At 47.5% G+C, this 18,765-nt stretch overlaps 2 protein-coding genes across 3 annotated transcripts in view; one reads left to right on the top strand and one right to left on the bottom strand.

The window, feature by feature from the left end:
• PAIP2B (poly(A) binding protein interacting protein 2B) overlaps positions 1–5,818 on the top strand; it is a 48,608-nt gene extending 42,790 nt beyond the window's left edge. Inside the window, exon 4 of the mRNA XM_003413672.4 lies at positions 89–5,818. Coding sequence (XP_003413720.1) covers positions 89–145 — 57 coding nt within the window. The 3' untranslated portion in view covers positions 146–5,818. The remainder of the gene's footprint in view (positions 1–88) is intronic.
• A 3,300-nt stretch (positions 5,819–9,118) lies between these two features.
• NAGK (N-acetylglucosamine kinase) lies at positions 9,119–18,286 on the bottom strand. 2 transcript variants are annotated; one of them, XM_010593641.3, is made up of 10 exons: positions 18,063–18,286; positions 15,821–15,905; positions 15,568–15,666; positions 14,593–14,734; positions 13,693–13,803; positions 12,713–12,825; positions 11,785–11,872; positions 10,731–10,828; positions 10,139–10,217; positions 9,119–9,435 (listed from the first exon to the last, which is right to left on the bottom strand). In XM_010593641.3, exons 3-10 carry the CDS (start codon positions 15,625–15,627, stop codon positions 9,245–9,247), a joined length of 882 nt encoding a protein of 293 aa, XP_010591943.1. In that variant the 5' UTR covers positions 15,628–15,666; positions 15,821–15,905; positions 18,063–18,286; the 3' UTR covers positions 9,119–9,244. The 2 variants fall into 2 exon arrangements, with proteins under 2 accessions (XP_010591943.1, XP_010591942.1); XM_010593640.3 differs by lacking the exon at positions 18,063–18,286 and adding an exon at positions 17,876–17,981.
• Positions 18,287–18,765: the final 479 nt, after the last annotated feature.

Here is an 18,765-nt window from a genome sequence, read left to right as displayed (position 1 = left end):
AAGATACTGGTAGTAATAGAGGCAGGGAGAAAATGACTTTTAAAGTGCAACTTCCTTGGGATTTATTATCTCTCGATTCTTCTTTCAGAGCAAAAGTAACCTGAACCCAGATGCCAAGGAGTTTATTCCAGGAGTGAAGTACTGAGCTGACAAAAAGCTTTGAGGAGGACTTGTATGTCCCCACCTCTGGGGACAGCGCTGCACAAAAAGCTGGAGCTGAAGAGGGGGGTGGGCTGGGGAGGGGTGCTCATCGGGGAAGGGGAACAGTGGTTTAACTCCTGTGACTTGAGTAACTAATGTGCTCAGTCTTATTCTACAAGCCTCTGAGTATTTCTCTTTTGTTCTACTGACTTCCATGGGGAGCAGTTTCATCTTTTTTTTGTTAGCTCTTTTGAGTTAAGGAAATTGCAGTCTTTTTTTCTTTTTTCCTTCATCAGGAATGTCTGCTGTGTGTGTTTAAACAAAATAAGCTGACCAAGAAAAACTGGGTGTTTAAGAAATGCCCTTCTCTCCCTGCTGTATACTTACAAGGGCAATGAACACCTGGAGAACTACTTGTCATGTTTGCTAAGCTGGATGGAAAAAGAACAAGCAGAAGAAGCAGGTGGTGCAAACCAGAATACGCAGCTCAGCTCCCTCACCCCAGGAGGTGTCCTGCAATGAACTGGGATTACCAGGAGCGTATCAAGCCCACTTTTCCCTGCCCTGAACCCTGTTCAAGAAAACACAATCTTAAAGTACTGGTTTATGGTAACTCTTGATGGTTGATGAAAGTTGTAAATCAGAAAGGAAGGACTGTGATGGTGATTGTCACTTGAGTCATTTCAGTTACCGTTGTCCTACTCTTAGGCCTCTGTTTACAGCTACCATCAGGCTCATCATTTACAAAGTAAAAGAACACTACAAGTGATTTGCCACCTCATCCCTCATGGTGTCTAGGTACTCCCCTGTCTCCTGTCCTCCCCAGCCTTACTCTGATTTACCAAGAAAAGACATCATTACCAAAGCTGTATGAGAGGCATGCTGTGATGGCAGTCAGCTTGAGCCTGGAGGAGTCATCCTTGAAGCCTGTTAGTTGTGTCTTAAGTCTATTTTGCATGATTTTATTTTTTTCCAGTTCCATGAACACTTGGTCCCCTTGGTATTGTCATTCCCTCAGAAAGGTCTTATGCACTTTTACAGGTAAATTTATTTTTCAGGACATTAGCAAGAAGCTCAATTCACAGTTTGGGTGCTTCTCCTCCACCCTGTAGAATTGTGCAGAGGAACTCCAAGCCTAGGAGAGTGAAGCCTGCTTTATCAAGGTGACTGTAATTGTTAGGATATAGTCAACTGTTACAAAATTTTGCAATTTGCATACACCCCACTTTGCAAACTTGTTAGTCACACTCTCTGGGTGCATTCCTTTTATCTTTCCTGGGGTTTTTGTTGATACTTATAAGGAACTAAACTGGGTACCAGGAGCTTCCTTTGTGTGATAGAGGTGCAGGTGGCAGAGTCGTGTTTGAAAGAGATCGTGTCTAGTCCTGGCCATTGTCCTTGGACTAGGACTTGCATAGGCCTGAGGATGATGGTGGCTTCTTTGTGACTGCTACTGTGTGGTGTGATAGGCCTGTAAGGAAATGATCACGTAACTTGAAATAAAGTCTGTGTAAATTTAGTATGTGGATGTTGGGCAGAGGTTGGAAAGAAAGGACTGGGGTCTGGAAAGCTTAGCAAACTTCTTTTTCTTATGAGTTCCCTTGTTGACTTTTTGAATGGCAACAGGCTAATGTCAAATTTAAAATATGAACCACATCTTTTCCTCATTTGAATCTATAGGATAACATCATTTGAAAACCGGCCATCCTTGTTAGGTCTTATGTCATAGGAGATTAGCTTGGGGAGCTTGTATTTCCAGACAAACACATTAATTCCTCAAGCGTCTACCTCAAGAGAATGGAACCATTAACTCTTCTTCAGGGAGGACTATGAATAAAGAAACTTCATTACTCCAGCTTCAGCTTCCAGCTGGTAGTTTCCTCTAACAGAGAGGAACTTGGAAGTGCAGAGATAGAGGTCTCTCTCCTGGGGCAGTTTTTCCTCCCTCAGTCTCCATTTGCCTGTCCAACCTCAGAATTCTGAAGGCTTTTGGAAATGAAATGACAGAAAGTGCATTCTCAAGACTGTGGATGCCTCTGTCATAGAGTACGATAGATTCTCATTTGGCTCCCCATCCAGAAAGTCTTGCAGGAATCTGGAGTTAAGCTGTTTCTTCACCCTTGGGGAGGCTTGAGCTCTGACACCTGGGTAGGCTATGCGGCTAGGTTCAGTAAGGGGCTTACCTCTCTTGCTGCTGTGCAGTTCCACTTTGGATGTTGGTCTTCAGCATGTTTCACAAGGCGTTTTTGGTTAGGACTAAAAAAACTTTTCTGTCAGATGAGCAGTGGAGCCTAAGTCCCATTCAGAGATATTGACTTCATGGTCAGGAGGTGGCTTATAATGTAACACCTTTTTCAATGTGTAGGCTTGTGCTATAAATGGTTCCTTCTTGTAGCCCAGCTCTTTTCTCCATCTATTTTATGTTGTGAGGTGGGAGCACAGTAACTGCCCAGATCATAGGCTCAGCTGTTGTTTGAGTTTGCCAACTTTGTAGCAGAAAATATGTTTGGGTCTTGTTGGACCTTCGCCAGGGGAAGGATAGTAGCCTCGGTCTGTCTGACTTTTCCTCGTAGGAAAGGTCCCAAGTGCAGGTCAGGCCCAACACCTTTACGATTTAATGGTGAGGCGTGTATTTATTTATAAGTGATTATTTTGATGTTGAATTTAAGCCACTACTCGATTCAAACTTTATTGGCAACTGGAAGTCAGAGAGTTTGTTTAGAGATGAAACCGTGTCTTGACAGTTGCCAGATCTGGCTGGTCCCAGTATTAGTTTATTAGTGATTGATTTCTGATTATTATGGTTGATTATTTCACTCTAAATCTTCAAGATGAAAATTATTTTATCTCTTTCTTTTCAAGAGGAAAAAAAAAATAGTAGAAATGCCTTTTTGATTTTTTCAGGCCTTTTGCCTGCAGCAGAAAACTTAGGCCTGAGCACACGCATACCTGGATCTCTGGACCAGTTTCTGACCCAGAGCAGTGGACTTTTGGGGATCACAGAAGGTCAAATGAGAAATAACCATAGGAAAAGGCTGGACTATTGCAGCATCTTTCGTTTCCAAAGTAAAAACAGCTAGGGTCTCATTAATTAGGATTACATTGTTAACTGTGGCTTAAAAATAAAACTTTTGGTGAAATACCAAGCAGCATTTTCCAAATTGTATATTGCTATAACGCAAAAGTTTTGATTGGTTTTGGCGAGGCTGGGAAATAAGGCAAGGGAGAAAGTGGCAGTTTGCTTCCATAACGACTTACAGCCTTGGAAACCCTGTGGTAGTTCTACTCTGTCCTATAGAGTCGCTATGAGTCAGAATCGACTAGACAGCAGTGGGTTTTGGGTTTGGGGAAGTAAAGAGGAGAGTTATGCAAAGAGGAAGTCAAAGGACACAGCCTGTCTGAATCTTCTTGCATTAGCACTGCTGCAAACCCCATGCAAAGAAATGACTGCCCAGGCTCCCGAAACATCTGGAGCCCAGGAATCTACTCACCTGTGATTGTAGGGGGCAGGCATTCTTTGATAAGGATTCCTGTGCCACAGGCTAATAAAGTTTCTTGGTTTGGGTGATGTTGAGGTATGGGAATAGGCAGAAACCTAACAAATGTGACCAAGATTGGGACATGTCCACCTACTGGGGAGGACTGTATGCCCAGTCACTCTTTGGGATAATGCCAGCATCATTAGTTTGAGAAGTAGGTGGAGAGGATAGGAGAATTGAACCCAATTTGGCATGCAGCGGGGGCTTTGCTCTCCTCCTGCCTCTGCCAACAGTTCCGCGTGTGAGTCATTTCACCCCTCATTGCCCACATGGATCATTAATTCTCTTCTCTCCACCCTATGTAGTGTGCAGAGCACTTTCACACACACTGCTCTCCAGCCTTGTGGTGAATGTCACTCACAGACTTGGCTAGTCACAATTTTGGAAGGTTTTTTTTTTTTCTCCTTTGCTTCTAATCTTCTGTCTTTATTTCTCCCATCTTGAAGCTGCTTTTGGTGACGGGGAAGCAGGAAGCCCACCCAAGGAAACACTCATGTTCCACCCAGCCCCCTACTGCTGTTTCCAGTCAGTTTGAGTTTTTAGGGGGTTGTGAGAATAGGACAGCTGAGTACACTGGTCTCTACATGGTGTCAGCCAAGAGATCCAACCCCCAGGGGACAGAAGAGAAGTGTGCAAAGGGACAGATGCACCATCTTTTTCAAGAGAAAAAGCCTCCTTAGATTTTGTTACTAGGAGTCTCATTTGCAATATTTACTAAGCTTTCTCCTCCAACCCTGCTTTCCTTTTTAAAAATAATAAATAAAAATCCTAGGCTATTTAATGCTAAAAAAAAGGAAAAGACTGAGATAGTAGTAAAATTTTCAGTCTATAAACCAGCACTAAGTGATAATTCTGTTGATTGTGAGCTTTCAGAAATACTGAATGCTTGGTGGGTGGTTTGGAAGGCAGGAAGTTTCTTTTTAACACCTTCATTGAGGTATATTTTACATATCATAAAATTCATCCATTTCAACTGTACAATTCAGTGATTTTAGTGACTTTCCCAAGTGGTGCAGCCATCACCATAACTCAGTTTTGAGACTTTTTTTTCACACACCCTCACCCCACTTACCCAGTAAGATCACTCATCCCTGTTGACACTTAATTCCAGTTCCCACCTCCAGCCCCAGCCAATCACTAATCTACTTTCTGTCTATAAATTTGTGTTTTCTGGACATAACCATAAAGAATAGGTGATCTCTTGTGCCTGACTTCTTTCATTTAGCGTAATGTTTTTGAGGTTCATCCAGGATGTAATATGATCAATAGTTTATTCCTCTTTATTGCTGAATATATTCCATTATATAGATATAAGATACTTGGTCAGCAAGGGAGCCTCTTAAACTTGGATTTTAGCTTCCCGTGGTCTAACTGAAACCCTCAAAACTCCTAGTGGAAGCTGCTGTTCACGTTAAAGGGACGCTGCTCAGCCAGCTTTGTCATCTTCTAGACACTCCGCTTGAGGAGCCTGAACTGCTGCAGAAATTTTTATAATTTTGCACCTTTTTTTATAAGGAACGTTTGTGCTGTCTCCACGTCAGGACTTTTGAAGCATCTAATATTCATTTAATAAGTACGAGCATGTGCTTGAGTGGACAAGAAAATGAAACCATCAATGCTATGTTGGATTTTTTTCCTCCCCCAGGCTGGATGGGGGGATCTCTGAGCTTCTGAATACAGTATCGTGTCTCCGTTACAAAGTTGAACACGTATTCAAGGTCCTGCTGCCTTTGTTGGACAGACTTTGGAGGAAGGAGGGCCGACAACAGAGGAGGTAGAGCGGAAAAAGGGAGGGGGCTCGTGGAACCAGAAGCCCCCAGGAAGTGTCTGCAGGGCACACTGGCCCTCGGCCTGGATGAAGTGCCCACGGTGCCCTGGGGCAGCTTAGCACCTCCAGCAGGCCCAGCAGGTCTCCACTCTGATCTTTCTCTCTGTTTCACAAGTGTTTAAAAGCTGTTTTTGTTCTTTTTTTTTTTTCCCACTAAGTAAATGTTATATGGTAGTTATTAACACTTCTTTGGAGAAGGAAATAATTTTCATAAAAATATCAAAAATGGAAAAAAGTTACTTTTTACAAATTTTGCTATACAACCAAATGGCAGCTGTTGACAATTTAAATAAAATGAGAATAAAATGCTTCTGCTGGCAGTGGTACCCTTTTTCCTCAGGTTGGGTCCTTCTGTATCTATATGGCAGGGAGTCCGTATGTACGAGGTGTGCGTGTATGCTTGGTTTTTTCAGTCATAATTTTAGTTACATAGTTTTCCGTTCCAAACAGGGTTACGAAGTGCTAAGAGTATGGGCTTGCTTATCACTTTCTCTGTGCCCTTCGGCCTGAACCTCAATTTCCTTATTTGTAAAGGTACATTTCCCTCTTGAGGCTATTGTGAAAATTAACTGAATTTTAGAATACATAAATCCCTAATACATGGTTGCATCGTTGGTAATAGTGACAGTAATGTGTACAGCTTTGAACAAAATGGTAACAGGAAATCCTTGGACTAGTAAAAAAATTAGGTATTTTCTGTTTCTGAGCAAAACTGACTCCTACCTAGTAAACAAAGGAGTTCTCTGCCTTTCAACTATTGAACAGGTTTGAGAGCCTACTTCATACCAAATGCTGGCTTAGGTCCTGAGACTACTTGGTTAACCAATCACATAATCCCTGGAGATTAGTTTGGTAATGTGTAGTTTCAATTTACGTAAATTCAGAACTCCCAACGACTGTCTGAGGGGCTTTATCATATGGTAAAAAGATCATGGGGCCAGACCAAGGTCCCTGGGTTCTGCTTTGAGGCCTTTTAACTCCTTCAATAAAACCATGGGGGCAGGAAGAATCTGAGCTGACTTGCCTATTTATAGACTGTTATGTATAGGAGTCCCTAAGTGACGCAAATGGTTAAGCACTCAACTACTAGCCCAAAGGATGGTGTTTGAACACACCGGAGGCACCTCAGAAGACAGGCTTGGTGGTCTGCTTCTCAAAGTTCAGAGCCTTTACAACTCCATGGAGCAGTTCTACTCTGCACAGGTGGAGTCACCGTCAATCGACTCAATGGCAAGTAGCAACAATAGCTACATGTGTACAGGGCCTGAACTATTAGAGTGTGACATTGTTTAAGATGTGAGTGATGTATTCATTTCTTTAACTTTTTATTGAAGTATGTTTCACAGAAAAGTGCAGATATTTTAAGCGTGCAGTTTGTGAATTTTCACCAACTGAAAACGGGTGAAAACTTTAATTCTTAGAGCACCCATCACTCTAGAAGACGTTCAGTACACATTTGCTGAGTGAATGGTACAGATGAGACTGTGCTGTCCACAAGATCACTCAGGTAAAGGCAGCGCTGGCCTCATTCAAGTCCAGTGCGTGTCCAAGCTCTTGCCTTGTCACAGGGCTGTGTGGGATCAGATGAGATGAATGTATGCATCTTCAGTGCCTTGGAAGTGGAGAATCCCGTGAATTACTCCCGATATTTTGTTGGGGGATGGAGAATAGATCTTTAAAGGGAGTAAAACTCTTTATTAAAATCATTTAGGGTTTTCTGCACCTCAGCCACTGTGTAACACTACTAACTAGAGAACAAGCTACTTCTTCTTTGGCTAAAGAACTAGAAGCACAATCTGACCTTGTGCACTTTGATTGCCTTCTTTTTTTTAAAGTAATTACTCAACACTGAAGTGCTGAGAGGAAACCCTGGTGGGGTAATGGTTAAGTGCTACGGCTGCTACCCAAGAGGTCAGCAGTTCGAATCCGCCAGGCGCTCCTTGGAAATTCTATGGGGCACTTCTACTCTGTCCTGTAGGGTCTCTAGGAGTCAGAATCGACTCGATGGCAGTGGGTTTGGTTTTGGGAAGTGCTGAGACTACAGAATCAGGATGTGCTCCTTGCTCTGCTCTAAAACATCCCGTTCATTCGAATTGTAGTGCCTCAACAACCATAAGGAAGCATGATGACCGTATCCTAAACATTAGTTGGTCTCAGCATTTATAAATTCCACTTTTCATCCAGAAAGTTTGGATTCTAAGTCCAAAATACTGCTTGATCCTGGTCTTAATATCATGTAAAAATGGCGGTTTGAACTCCATTTCTCCAAAACCCACCACTTACTAAAAACAGTATTCATTAGGGTTATGGGATATAGCAAATTCACCTCTTGTGTGTCCTTGTTCTCCTTACAAGCTTTTTACCAGTGATGTAGTGGAGACTTGCTGAGAGCCAGACCCCACTGTCCGATGGTTTGGGCCATAGATGGAGGTGTAGATGGCTGGCTGTTTCAGAAGGGTCTTGCTTGAGTACTCTGGCTTGCTGGGCTGAGCATGACGGGATGAGAGCTGCTGCTATTCTGTTCTATATGAATGCCAGTGTGTGAAGGTACAGCGTCAACTGACCTGGGAAAACAAGCCTATATATAAGGCCCCTGAGAGTGCCCCATCAGAACTCAAAACCTGCAGGGGTACAGCTTCCTCGGTTACAGATCCTGGAACCCCTAGAGCAATTACCTAAAGAATTTAGTAGAAATGAAAATCTCCCATCCCCATCCCACCCTTGACCTATTGAATCAGATACCTTATGGGGGGAAGAACACAAATCTGAGTTCTAAAGTCGCTCCTAGAATTATCGGTGTACGTAAGCTTGAAAACTGGTATCTAGGACATGATCCATGCCTTCAAATAGTTTACACTCTAAACTCCTGTAGAGGCAGCCACTGTGGCTTAAGACTCTCTCTTCAGTCCACCAAACATGTGCAGCAGAACAGGAAGGTCTGGGCTTGTCTTTACTGATCAAACCACAGTATCCAAGGGACAGGAACCATGTCTGGTCTTCACTGATGTTCATTTCATCATTCCTGGCACCATATAACAAACACAGCATCATGCTTTCACCAGAGCCAGGCTGGCAGCAGCCAGGAATAGGTGGGCCACCTAAGTAAACTGTGCCCGAGTGGCCTTCTTTGATCTCAGCAATCTTCATCATCTCCAAGAACTCATTCACGTGAAAAACCGCCAAACGTGTTGTTTACTCACAGTTACCCAGTCAGCGATGTTCAGATTCTCCCACATGAGAAATGTACCCTCTCCCCCAAATTCACGGGAACTGTCACAGGAGAGCATCATATGCCTAAGGTTATTCCCTTTGACATTTTGCGTGGAGTACACTTAGTTCTAGTGAACATGGTTGGGCAGGAATCATTACTTTGACAGGAGAAAACTGAGATCACAGGTTAACTGGCAGGCGCACAGCATATATGTATGGTAATATAGGGGAGGGAAGCCTGTACAGATCGATTACCTGCCTAATTACTGCAGACCACAGGCCAAGCACCTGGGATGAGGCCTTAAACCCTGGACTAAAACCATTCCTGAGCCCTCTGATACCTGGAAAGTTCCCTGAGGATGTACACATGAAGTCGGCTTGATAACACAATCCCATTGGGGAGTGGGTAAAGTGCGTTTATTTTCTTCTATGTTTTTTTAAAAAAGGAAAAATGAAGAAAAAGCCTCCTCCCTTCCAGCACCCAATGTCCACGGGGCTTAGAGGAGGTGGAGATGGGGCCAGCCCCCTAGGAGAAGGTGTAGGAGTAGAAGGCAATGGCACTGACGTTATAGTCCATGGGGAGGAGATGCCCAATGTGCTTAGCCCCAAGGCTGGCCCCACCCAGGGCCGAGGAGTGCCTCAACTTCATCAGGGTGACTCTGGACAAAGAGTTTTGAGCCTGGATCTCTCTGCCCTGCGTCAGCGCCAAAAGGAAACCTGGAGGGAGAGAAGGCAGAGGACAGAGATGAGGCGAGACCAGTGAGAAGGTGGGGCAGAGGGAGAGAAGAGGCCTGGGCCCCCAGCATTCCTGTAAAGGTCCTGGAGGGCCCCCATGGCAAATCCCCAACACAGGGCGTACCAAGGCACAGAAACCCAGTAACAGCTGTGAGGGGCACTGGAGCCAGCAGCCCCCAGTCAACCCCAAGATGCCCGACATGAGGAACTCCATCCCAGGAAGCAACGGAGATCCCTGAGCTACTTCACAATGTCTAATGGAAACCGTACAACTACCTGAAATAAGGCTGCAAGGGCTAAGAAGTCACGTTCCTTTTGGCTAGGATTGTGTTGACTAGGAATATCACCACAGGCTACCACACACTTGTCAGAAACTGATTTTAAGTTAGATTCATATTTAATTTTTAAAAGGTGTTTATTATTTAATAAATCCTTTGGAAAAGACCATCTTCTCAAAAGTCTGTGGAAGCTGGAAGGGGACATTCTATAAGGCCTTACTGGCAGATGGAAGGCTGAGGACCTTGACCTAAAACAAGAGCTGCTAATCCAGGCCCTCAGGCCCAGTCTTTTACTGGGACCAGCACCCCAGCCCCAAGTTCTCCCTGGGCAGGCCGTTTTCCTGGGCCACCTCTTTCCCAGCCCCGTTCCCTAGTCCTCCTCTCCTCTCTCCCACCTGCAAACTCACCTTCCTTCAGCAGCTCCCAGCTCTTCCACACAGAGCCCACACACAGGATGGGGAGGCCAATCTCCCCTTGGAACAAGACCTAGGCAGAGGGGAGAGGGCAAAGGACAGATGTTGGGGGCCGACCAAGCCTCTCCAGGACTGGAGGGTGTGGTTTCTTAGCACCAACCCACACTATCCCAGTTACTCTCCCTGTAGCCGAGAGCCAGAAGGCTCAAGGGAAGTAAATGGGGGAGACTCAAAAACGCAAGGGAGAGAAGGAAAAGGAAAAAGGGTTAAGTAACAATACAGAGGAAGGAAAGAGACAAGGGAGGGGAGGCCCAAGGACAGGAGTGTAAGAGAAGCTGCAGTACGTGCAGTCCATGAAACCAGTGTCCTGTATGTAAATACAGATCCTGACTCATCACAGAGAGGAGGCACTTGACCGAAGTACTCTTTCATGCTATAGACTTTCCACAGAATTTCTTTCATAACCTCAGTAAATTTAAAATAGTATCCAATTTACACAGGGTTTATGGGGTTAGTCCTGTTCACGATGAGCAAGGGCCACATCTTGCCCAGCAGCTCCCAAACATCCTCTCCCACCTCAACTCACCGGGTCAATCTCAGGCAACACGGCTACGACGTGTCTGCCTAGCATCTCCCCAGCTTTCCTGAAGATATACCGGGAGAGGGGGTCTCCCTGCTGAGCACCTGGGGTGGGGAGGAAGGAAGATGACGGGGAGCTGGGAATTCCTAGGGAACTGACAGCCCTCGGTTACTCCCTCCCTTTGATGAAAGGCAGCAGCAGTGGAGTGGCTCTGGCTAAAAAAATAGTGGAGGCCTAAATCAGGATGGATGCCGGCTGCATGACATAGGGGCAAGAAAGCCTCCAATGTAGCCACTCTCCCCTCCCCCACCCCCACTCTAGAAGGGGCTCCATTCCAGGTGCTGGAAGGGTAGCCCCCACTAGAGAAGCACAACGGCACCTGGTTTGTACTCCAGCTTACACAGAGTTACTGTGAGTCGGTCCCTCAGGTCTGGGGCCCTGGCACCCTGCCCTAGCAGGTGACAGTACACCTGTCAGTGCCTCGCACCCACCTACAAGTCTACTGTTGGTAGCCCCCTGCTTGCTCTACCACAGGGGGCAAGAACAGGCCCTGCTCTGGAGGCTGCAGTCCAGAGACTCTGAAAGCCCTTGAGTCAATGTCCTGAGGCTGTGGGAATCCAAATCAAGGGAGTATGGACCTTACAGTGGAGAAAGGGCCATGTGCAGACCAGCAAACCCTATGTTCTGCTTCTCCTGACTCCCAACAAAATATGTACAACCTCGCTATAATTCCCTAGTTCTTTGGGTGTAAGTTTTAAGTAAAAAAAAAAAATCACAGTTATACATTTATTCAAAGAACTGCTTCATAAATTTCTCAAAAAGAGGCATACAGCCTACACAAGCCATGACCGCTGACAAGAGAAAGACAAGTAATAGAAAACAATACAACTTGGGTGCCCTTCTGCCCACCAAGGCTCACCACCACCAAGGTCCACAGAAATGAGGGCACTTGGTCAAAGCGAGCTTGGCTTCCAGTCCCCAACCAAACCCCACTCTACTCTCTAATGAGGGAGGTCTCTGGGGAACAAAGCCAGATAAAACCTAGCCCCACCTCCAGTACCTTCTGCAATTTTCCGGCAAAACCCAGCAAACCTGCATTTATCAAACTCCCTATAGAGGTGAGTGAGGATTCCCAGCCGATCTGGCACCTGAGAGAGAGAGAGAGCGACCAAGCACAGATAATCATCAGAAGCAAGAGAGAACCCCCAGGCTGCCCACCCAAGTTGGCTTTCCTGTCTATACTACTGGAAAAAGTGGAATAGTTAATTTTTCACTAAATCTAGAAAATGCAAGGATTTGAGATTTCTCATTTGAGAAATCGTGTTTGTTTTCCCCAACGTGAACTCCACTGCTCCTCACTGATCACCTTGGAGGCAGCACAGAGTGCAGATCTATGTTCCCCAAGGTGTGCTCTACAGCTCTTTGAGGTGCTCTTGGAAAGCTTTCTTTAGTTGAAGGAGTTTAAGGAACACTGCACACTGCCATTCTCCCTTGGAGCGTCACAGTACACAGTAGCAAATTAAAGGTTCTGAAAAGTCCTGCAATCAAGAAATCTATTTAACTTTGTTCCACCCCAACTTGTACGACCACAGGAGGCCTGCTCTGTCCACCCCAACAAACTTCACATCCTTAACACCTCTTAAGGTCCTGGAGAACCAGGGATTCCCAGAATATTCCAAAACCAGACCCACTGCCATCGAGTCGATTCCGACTCACAGCAACCCTATAGGACAGGGTAGAACTGCCCCATAGAGTCTCCAAGGAGCGGCTAGTGGATTCAAACTGCCAACTTTTTGGTTACCAGCCAAATGCTTAAGCCTTGCACCACCAGGGCTTCATAGAGCACCTACAACAATGTACTTACACTAATAAGCATTTTATACACATTATTTAACCCGTAAGTTAACTCTAGGAGTTGGATTCACTTCTGCCCAGTTTCCCACTGCCCCACCTCAGGTACACATGTCCAGTGGGGGCAGGTAGCATACCTGGAAATAGTTGAACATGGCCTGTTTGACGTAGCCAATGTCATGTGGTGCCGCCTCTAAGTTGTCAATGGAGTCAAACACTATTTTCACTGCTTGGTGTGCAATCCAGTAGGCTGTGGAGAGCAAAAAGGGGTAAGAAAATAGGGGCAATCTTCCCGAGCTCACATCCAGGAAGGCTAGTGATCTACCTGAGTTTTACAGCAAATTTAGGTATCCTGATTCCCAGCTGAGGGGGCTCTAATCAAACTGTACCTGACTGACTCAGATAAGGGAAAGCTAGAAGGAGACAGAATAGGTGAGGCTGTCACCACACCAGCACCTCCCTCAAGATAAAGACAAGGTCAGTGAGCTGCCACACAAATCACTGTAGTCACTGCCAAAAGATGGACCCCAAGGACCCCCTTGAAATTATACACATGCTATCTATGAAGAAAGGGATCTTGGTGGCACAAACAGTTAAGTGCTCAGCTACGAGCCAAAAGGCTGTGGTTCAAACCCACCCAGAGGCACCTCAGAAGACAGACCTGGAGACCTGCTCCTGAAAGGTCACACCCTTGAAAACCCTATGGAGCAGTTCTACCCTGCACACGTGGGGTTCTATAAAGAGGTGGGGAGGAGGGGAGAAGCTTCTATACCCCCTTCCCACTAGCAGACAGGTACAGCGTACCCTGACATCTATGGCCTTAACCTTCTTAATTTCAACTCTTCCCTAAGGACTCCAAAAGTCCAGCAAAGGTAGGCAATGGCTACTGTGCTGAGGCATTAATCTGAATCCTGGGTGCGAGTCACTGCAGGAGAACGGCAGCAGTTAGTCCAGCATTCCCATAGCTATGGTCTCCCAGTCATTACACTGGGCTCAGAACAGTCAGGTTCTAGAGCTGTCCCAAAGAGCCCCAAGGGTTCAGCAGGTCGAGGGTAGAAAGAAGAGAGGAAAAGAAGAGTCCAGGACCCTGAGCCAGGTCCAAGCAGCATGAGCTCACCTGAGCCCTCATCCCCCATCATGTGGCCCCAGCCACCACAGCCACTCTCAGAGCCATCAGGGTTGATGAGCCTACAGTTGGAGCCTGTTCCAGCGATGAGCACGATCCCACCTAGAGAGAGGGCACAGGAGGCTCGATGTGGCCAGGCCTGTATGAGGCACACAGCTAGTTGGAAGACAGGACAGAAACCAGCCCTGGGAAAGGGATCCCCACCTAGTCATATAGAGAAAACTAAGCCTAGCTAGTTTCCTGCCTAAAAATAGAAGGCCTGGAGGGGCTTGGACCTCAGGGAAACTCCAATCATGTCCCTTCTCTGGGGGACAAAGAAGAACATGGGTCTGCATCTTGAGGGAATGTGGCTCCTCGCCCAGCCAGCTTTCAGGTGATAACTTTATTTGCTTTTTACTGAGTGTTTACTGTGTGCCAGGGATTGTGCTAGACCCAATTCCCTGAACCACCTCATGGATACAGTTAGCCGCATTTTACTGTGAGGAAATTGAAACTTGACGTAACTTCAAGACGATACAGCTGCCAGAGAAGAACTGGGATTCAAATGTCAACCTCACAGTACCAATGCTCTAACAGAGCCCCACCCACTTTCTTCTGGGAACTGACTGCCTTCCCCAGCCTGCCGCCATCACTCCTCTGCCATCAGAGGCTCCCTTCTGCCCCTAGGTCTGCATGTTCCACTGCTTGCTTCTTAGCAAAATACCCTTCCTTCCCTCCATCCTTCTGCCATTCTTGGCTCTAGAACATTTAAGCTAAAGGAAGACGAGTCAGGGGGAGAATATAATGGAAGCTGCCTTCCAGCTACTTGGAAGACAAGTTTTACCAGTTACATCTAAGGGGCTCTCCCAAGAAAACCAGTTCTCAACCTCACCCCTCCCTCCACCTCCTCACCATCCGGTGTAGCTGTGGCGATGGAGCCAGCGGCGTCAGAGGTGATTAAGTAGCTTTCACTCAGGTAGGGAAATCGGTCCCTCAGCTCCTCCATCAGGATCCTCACCGCGTCCTCCTGCTCCCCACCGCTCAGGGATAGGCCCTAGGCCACGCGGGAGGTGAGCGAGCAAGCGAGTAGGGCCCCAGACCCAGCTCCTTTCTCAGCCCCCTCCCCTCCTGATGCCTGCCCCCTGCTCTCCACATCTGTGTTTACCCTGTTTATCCAGCCCCAGTCCTCCTTCCACCCCACACAATGACCCCTCAGAAAGCATGGCTGAGAGAAGGGCCTGGGCTGGGGATGAATGAAGGAGGATTCAACAATGTCGGGTTTGGGGCCTGGAAGGACAGTGGTGCCCGTAGAAGAAAAATTAGGCAGAGGAGCACACTGAAGAGAGATGGAGAGAAAAGCTTGGTTTGGAATACAGAGGGCAGGTTGTGCCTACAGAACATCTCACTGGGGATATGTCTGGGGTGTTGCTGAAGCTACGACTTGGGAGAAAAGAGTTGAGCTGGGAATGATACTAGCAAACATTAAGTGAGTGCTTATGGGTGAGGCTTTATGCTCACTGCTTTGGGATGTATCATATCATCTTACATCCTAAACTCTGAGGTAGCTACTGTTACTATCCTCATTTTCCAAATGAGGAAACTGAGGCTTAGAATAAGTAAATAACCTGCTTAGGGTCACACAGATAGTCACTGGCAAAGCTGGGGTTAAAACCAAGGTCTCAATGGCTCTCCGAAGCCTTGTGCTGTTCCAGCCCACTTGTGGCTCTTGGCAAACGAAGCCACAAGAACGGATGAGGTCGTGTGTGAGCTTCTAGACCATCCTTAGAGGCTGCTCCCTGTATGACTGTTGAACTTTATCTAGTCCAAACTTGCCACCTGTCTCAGTGTCACTAATGACTGCACTCCCAAGCTCTACCCCAGACTCACCAAGCTGCGTAGAGGTACCAAAGGATCCACCCCTGCTTTCCGCTTGGCCCTGTTCACCATCTCGTTGATCCTCTCCACACACTTGTCTGTCCCGATCAGCTGGCCCCAATTAAGGGAAGGAGGAGTTACAAAGGCTCATAAGACCTCTGTTGCCCCTGCAGGCTGCTCTATAAGCACCAACCACCACCTCAATCAGGGTTACAGAAAATAAAACCACAACCAAGCCCACTGGTCCTCTCAGTGCGACCTTTACCCAGTGATTTGTGCTGAGTCCATCCACTTCTGCCAGGATCTGCCCATCTTCAGAGAGTAAAAGGACCTTGGACTGCGTGCCTCCCCTACAGAACACAAGGGGGCACTCAGTCTTCCTCAGAAAAGCCTGCAGATACTCAGTCAAGCTGGTGCAGCCCTTGTTGCAAAGCCCAGTGTGATGGAGGAGGTGGCTTCAGTAAACCCAATTACCACTGCCAAACCCACCTCTATGGTTTGATGTCTGCTGTGCTGTTGGACTGAAATGTAGTTCTCGTTCATCTTCCCCTGAGGATGTCCTACTTATCCCTCAAAACCCTAGTTCTCAAAAACTTATCACCCCCACAGCTCCATTAGTGCTTCTCAGTGTCCCGTAGCTCTTCAGGATTCCTCTGTATTAAGAGCAAAACTGACTCTTTTTCTGTCTGCCTGTGACTAGACTATGAACTCCACTGGGTCAAGCTCCAGACCATCCTTCTACCCTCAAGCCTAGCCCAGAGCCTGGCACAGGCCAATGCTTAGCAAATGGGGCTAAAGACAATGTCATTTCTCTTCACTTTTCTTACAAAAGCTAAAGGCTGCCTATCAAGGTCCAGCTTCGCTGCCAAAGTCTTCAAAATAACCTTCTGAGGAAGACCAGAGTCAGGACAAGTGGGTGAGTTTATACGAACGTAAGCCTGGTGGTATAGTGGTTAAGTGCTACGGCTGCTAACCAAAAGGATAGCAGATTGAATCCACCAGGCGCTCCCTGGAAACTCTATGGGGCAGTTCTACTCTGTCCTATAGGGTAGGGGTGGGGTAGGGTAGGATAGCGTAGTCGGAATTGACTCCACGGCAACGGGTTTGGTTTTTTTTAAGCAACTAAACCTGCAAATGCTGATAGTGGGACAAATGGTAGTCTGGAGGATGTGATGTTTTTTACTCATGAGCACTTTTAGGAACGTCTTAGGACACTGAAAACCTGCTGCTGAAACTTAACATCAAGTTTGGAGGGGCAATTAATACCTGTGGTAGCAAATTCAACATCCAAAAGAATCTCATTAAAAGCTAGAAAAGCGGATCAGAGCTCATAAATGAATTTAATAGGGATGAGTGCAAGCTCCTGTACTTACGTTAAAAAAAAAAACTGTAATAAGTATATCAACAGATATATCTATCAACGTTAACAGCAATAAACAGAAACAATTACTTTGGGGTAGGTGAGTCAGCAGCAGCTGCCAGAAAAGTAAATACAAAACAATCTCAGGCTGAAAAGTATAACGCCCTGGCTGAGAAAGACAGCCACCCTCTTGTCACGCCCTGATTTGATACATCCACATTCCCAGAATGTGTCAATGGCAGGGGACTTGGAGATCATCTTGTTCATCCCTCCCTTCGTTTTGCATACGTGAAAACTGAAGTCCATGTAGGTCAAAAATCTTGCCCATAGTCTACCAAGAGGCAGAGCTATTGAAAAAAGTACAGAAGCTTCTCAACAGGAAAGATCCCAGAATAAGAGCTTTCAATGTAGTGTTGGGAGCCTGGAGTGCCGGGGGTGGGGGTGGGGGTGGGGATTTCCACCATCAGGACGGGCAAATGCATTCTGGCTTGCAGCTGCTCCAACGTTACCCTCTATCAAAATCTTTGTTCGGGCGTCTGCCCCACCCCCACCGCCGCTACCTGCCCAGCAACTTCACATTTGACACCTGTTCTGCAAAAATCTCTCCGGGATCGGAAATAGGGCAAAGGGGCTGCTTCTCCTACGGGAGACACCGGAGAGGGTCTTTCGTGGGAAAAAGGAGCGTGGTTCCGCCGTGAAATACAAAGGACCCCCCCCCGGGGTGTGGCTGTGGCACGCGCCGAGCCCCTGCAAGGCGCACGCCCGCACGCGCGCGTGCTCACATCCCTCCTCCCGAAGGCTCCGCAGCCCAAACGCCCAAGCAGCCAAAACAAACCTTCAGGCCTGAGGCCACCTCCCCGCCGGCCCGGCCACGGCGTTCTCCCCCACCCTCGGGCGCCGGGTGGCCTAGACTGCTTGCAGGCCGGCCCTCCCGGGCTGCCTCCGTCAGACCGCACTCACCCCTCCACACCCCCGTAGAGCGCGGCCATCCTGCTGCTACCAACACCGCCGATCCCGCCGTTTGCTTTCCTCCCGCTACCCTCCCTCTAGCCCTTTCGGCACCGCCCCTCATCACTTGACCGCCGGCGCGGGTCAGCTGAGTCGGAGTGCGCGTGCGCGGGGCGTGGCTCCGCGAGCCGCCACTTACCTCAGCCCCTGACCGATCTTCCGGACGAGGTGGGTGCCCTCGGTAGCGGCTCCTACGAAACTCAGTCAGCCCCTCCCCCATCCCCTGGACTCTCCTTCCGGAGATGGTGACCGGATTCCGAGCGGAGGAACCAGAAAGATCTGCGGCCCGGACCTGCTGGGTACCGCGCCGCCATGTCGGCCCCTCAGCGCCCGGAAGTTGCGGCGGCCCAGCTTGGCGCGTGCGCACTGCTTGAGCCAAGTAGAGGGTGACGCAGACGGTGACGCGCGGAGACACCTACGGGGATGTGCGTTCAGCGCGCCGACACGCAAACCAAGGCGACCTTGAGGCTCTTAGAAAAACTGTTACAGTGTTCCACCCAGCATCTCCCTGGCGAAGGTAAAAGTGGCACGTCATTCCGGCGCAGGTTTTCACGCGGCACACAAGTGAATATACGCACCCAGGAATACAGAGAAGTCGGTTGGAAGGGGAGAAACGTCCTCGAGGGTGTCCTTGCAGCCTTGAGAAGGGAGCGCTCAGTGTTTACTACTCACCCAGCCTGCTTTGTGGATGGTGTTTGCTGGCTTACGAGCAAACTGTAGTAGATAAGGTTTTACAAAGCATTTATTGTCCTCGGGCATCACCCCCTATCCTAGTTACCCCAGTACTGCAGTAACACAGGTACCACAAGTGAGGAGCTTTAAAGAACAGAAATCTATTTTCT

Source organism: Loxodonta africana, chromosome 15 (assembly GCF_030014295.1).
Source record: "Loxodonta africana isolate mLoxAfr1 chromosome 15, mLoxAfr1.hap2, whole genome shotgun sequence".
In the NCBI taxonomy this organism is placed as follows: Eukaryota; Metazoa; Chordata; class Mammalia; order Proboscidea; family Elephantidae; genus Loxodonta; species Loxodonta africana.
Note: the sequence above shows the minus strand (reverse complement) of the source record. Positions and strands in the feature narration are given on the sequence as shown.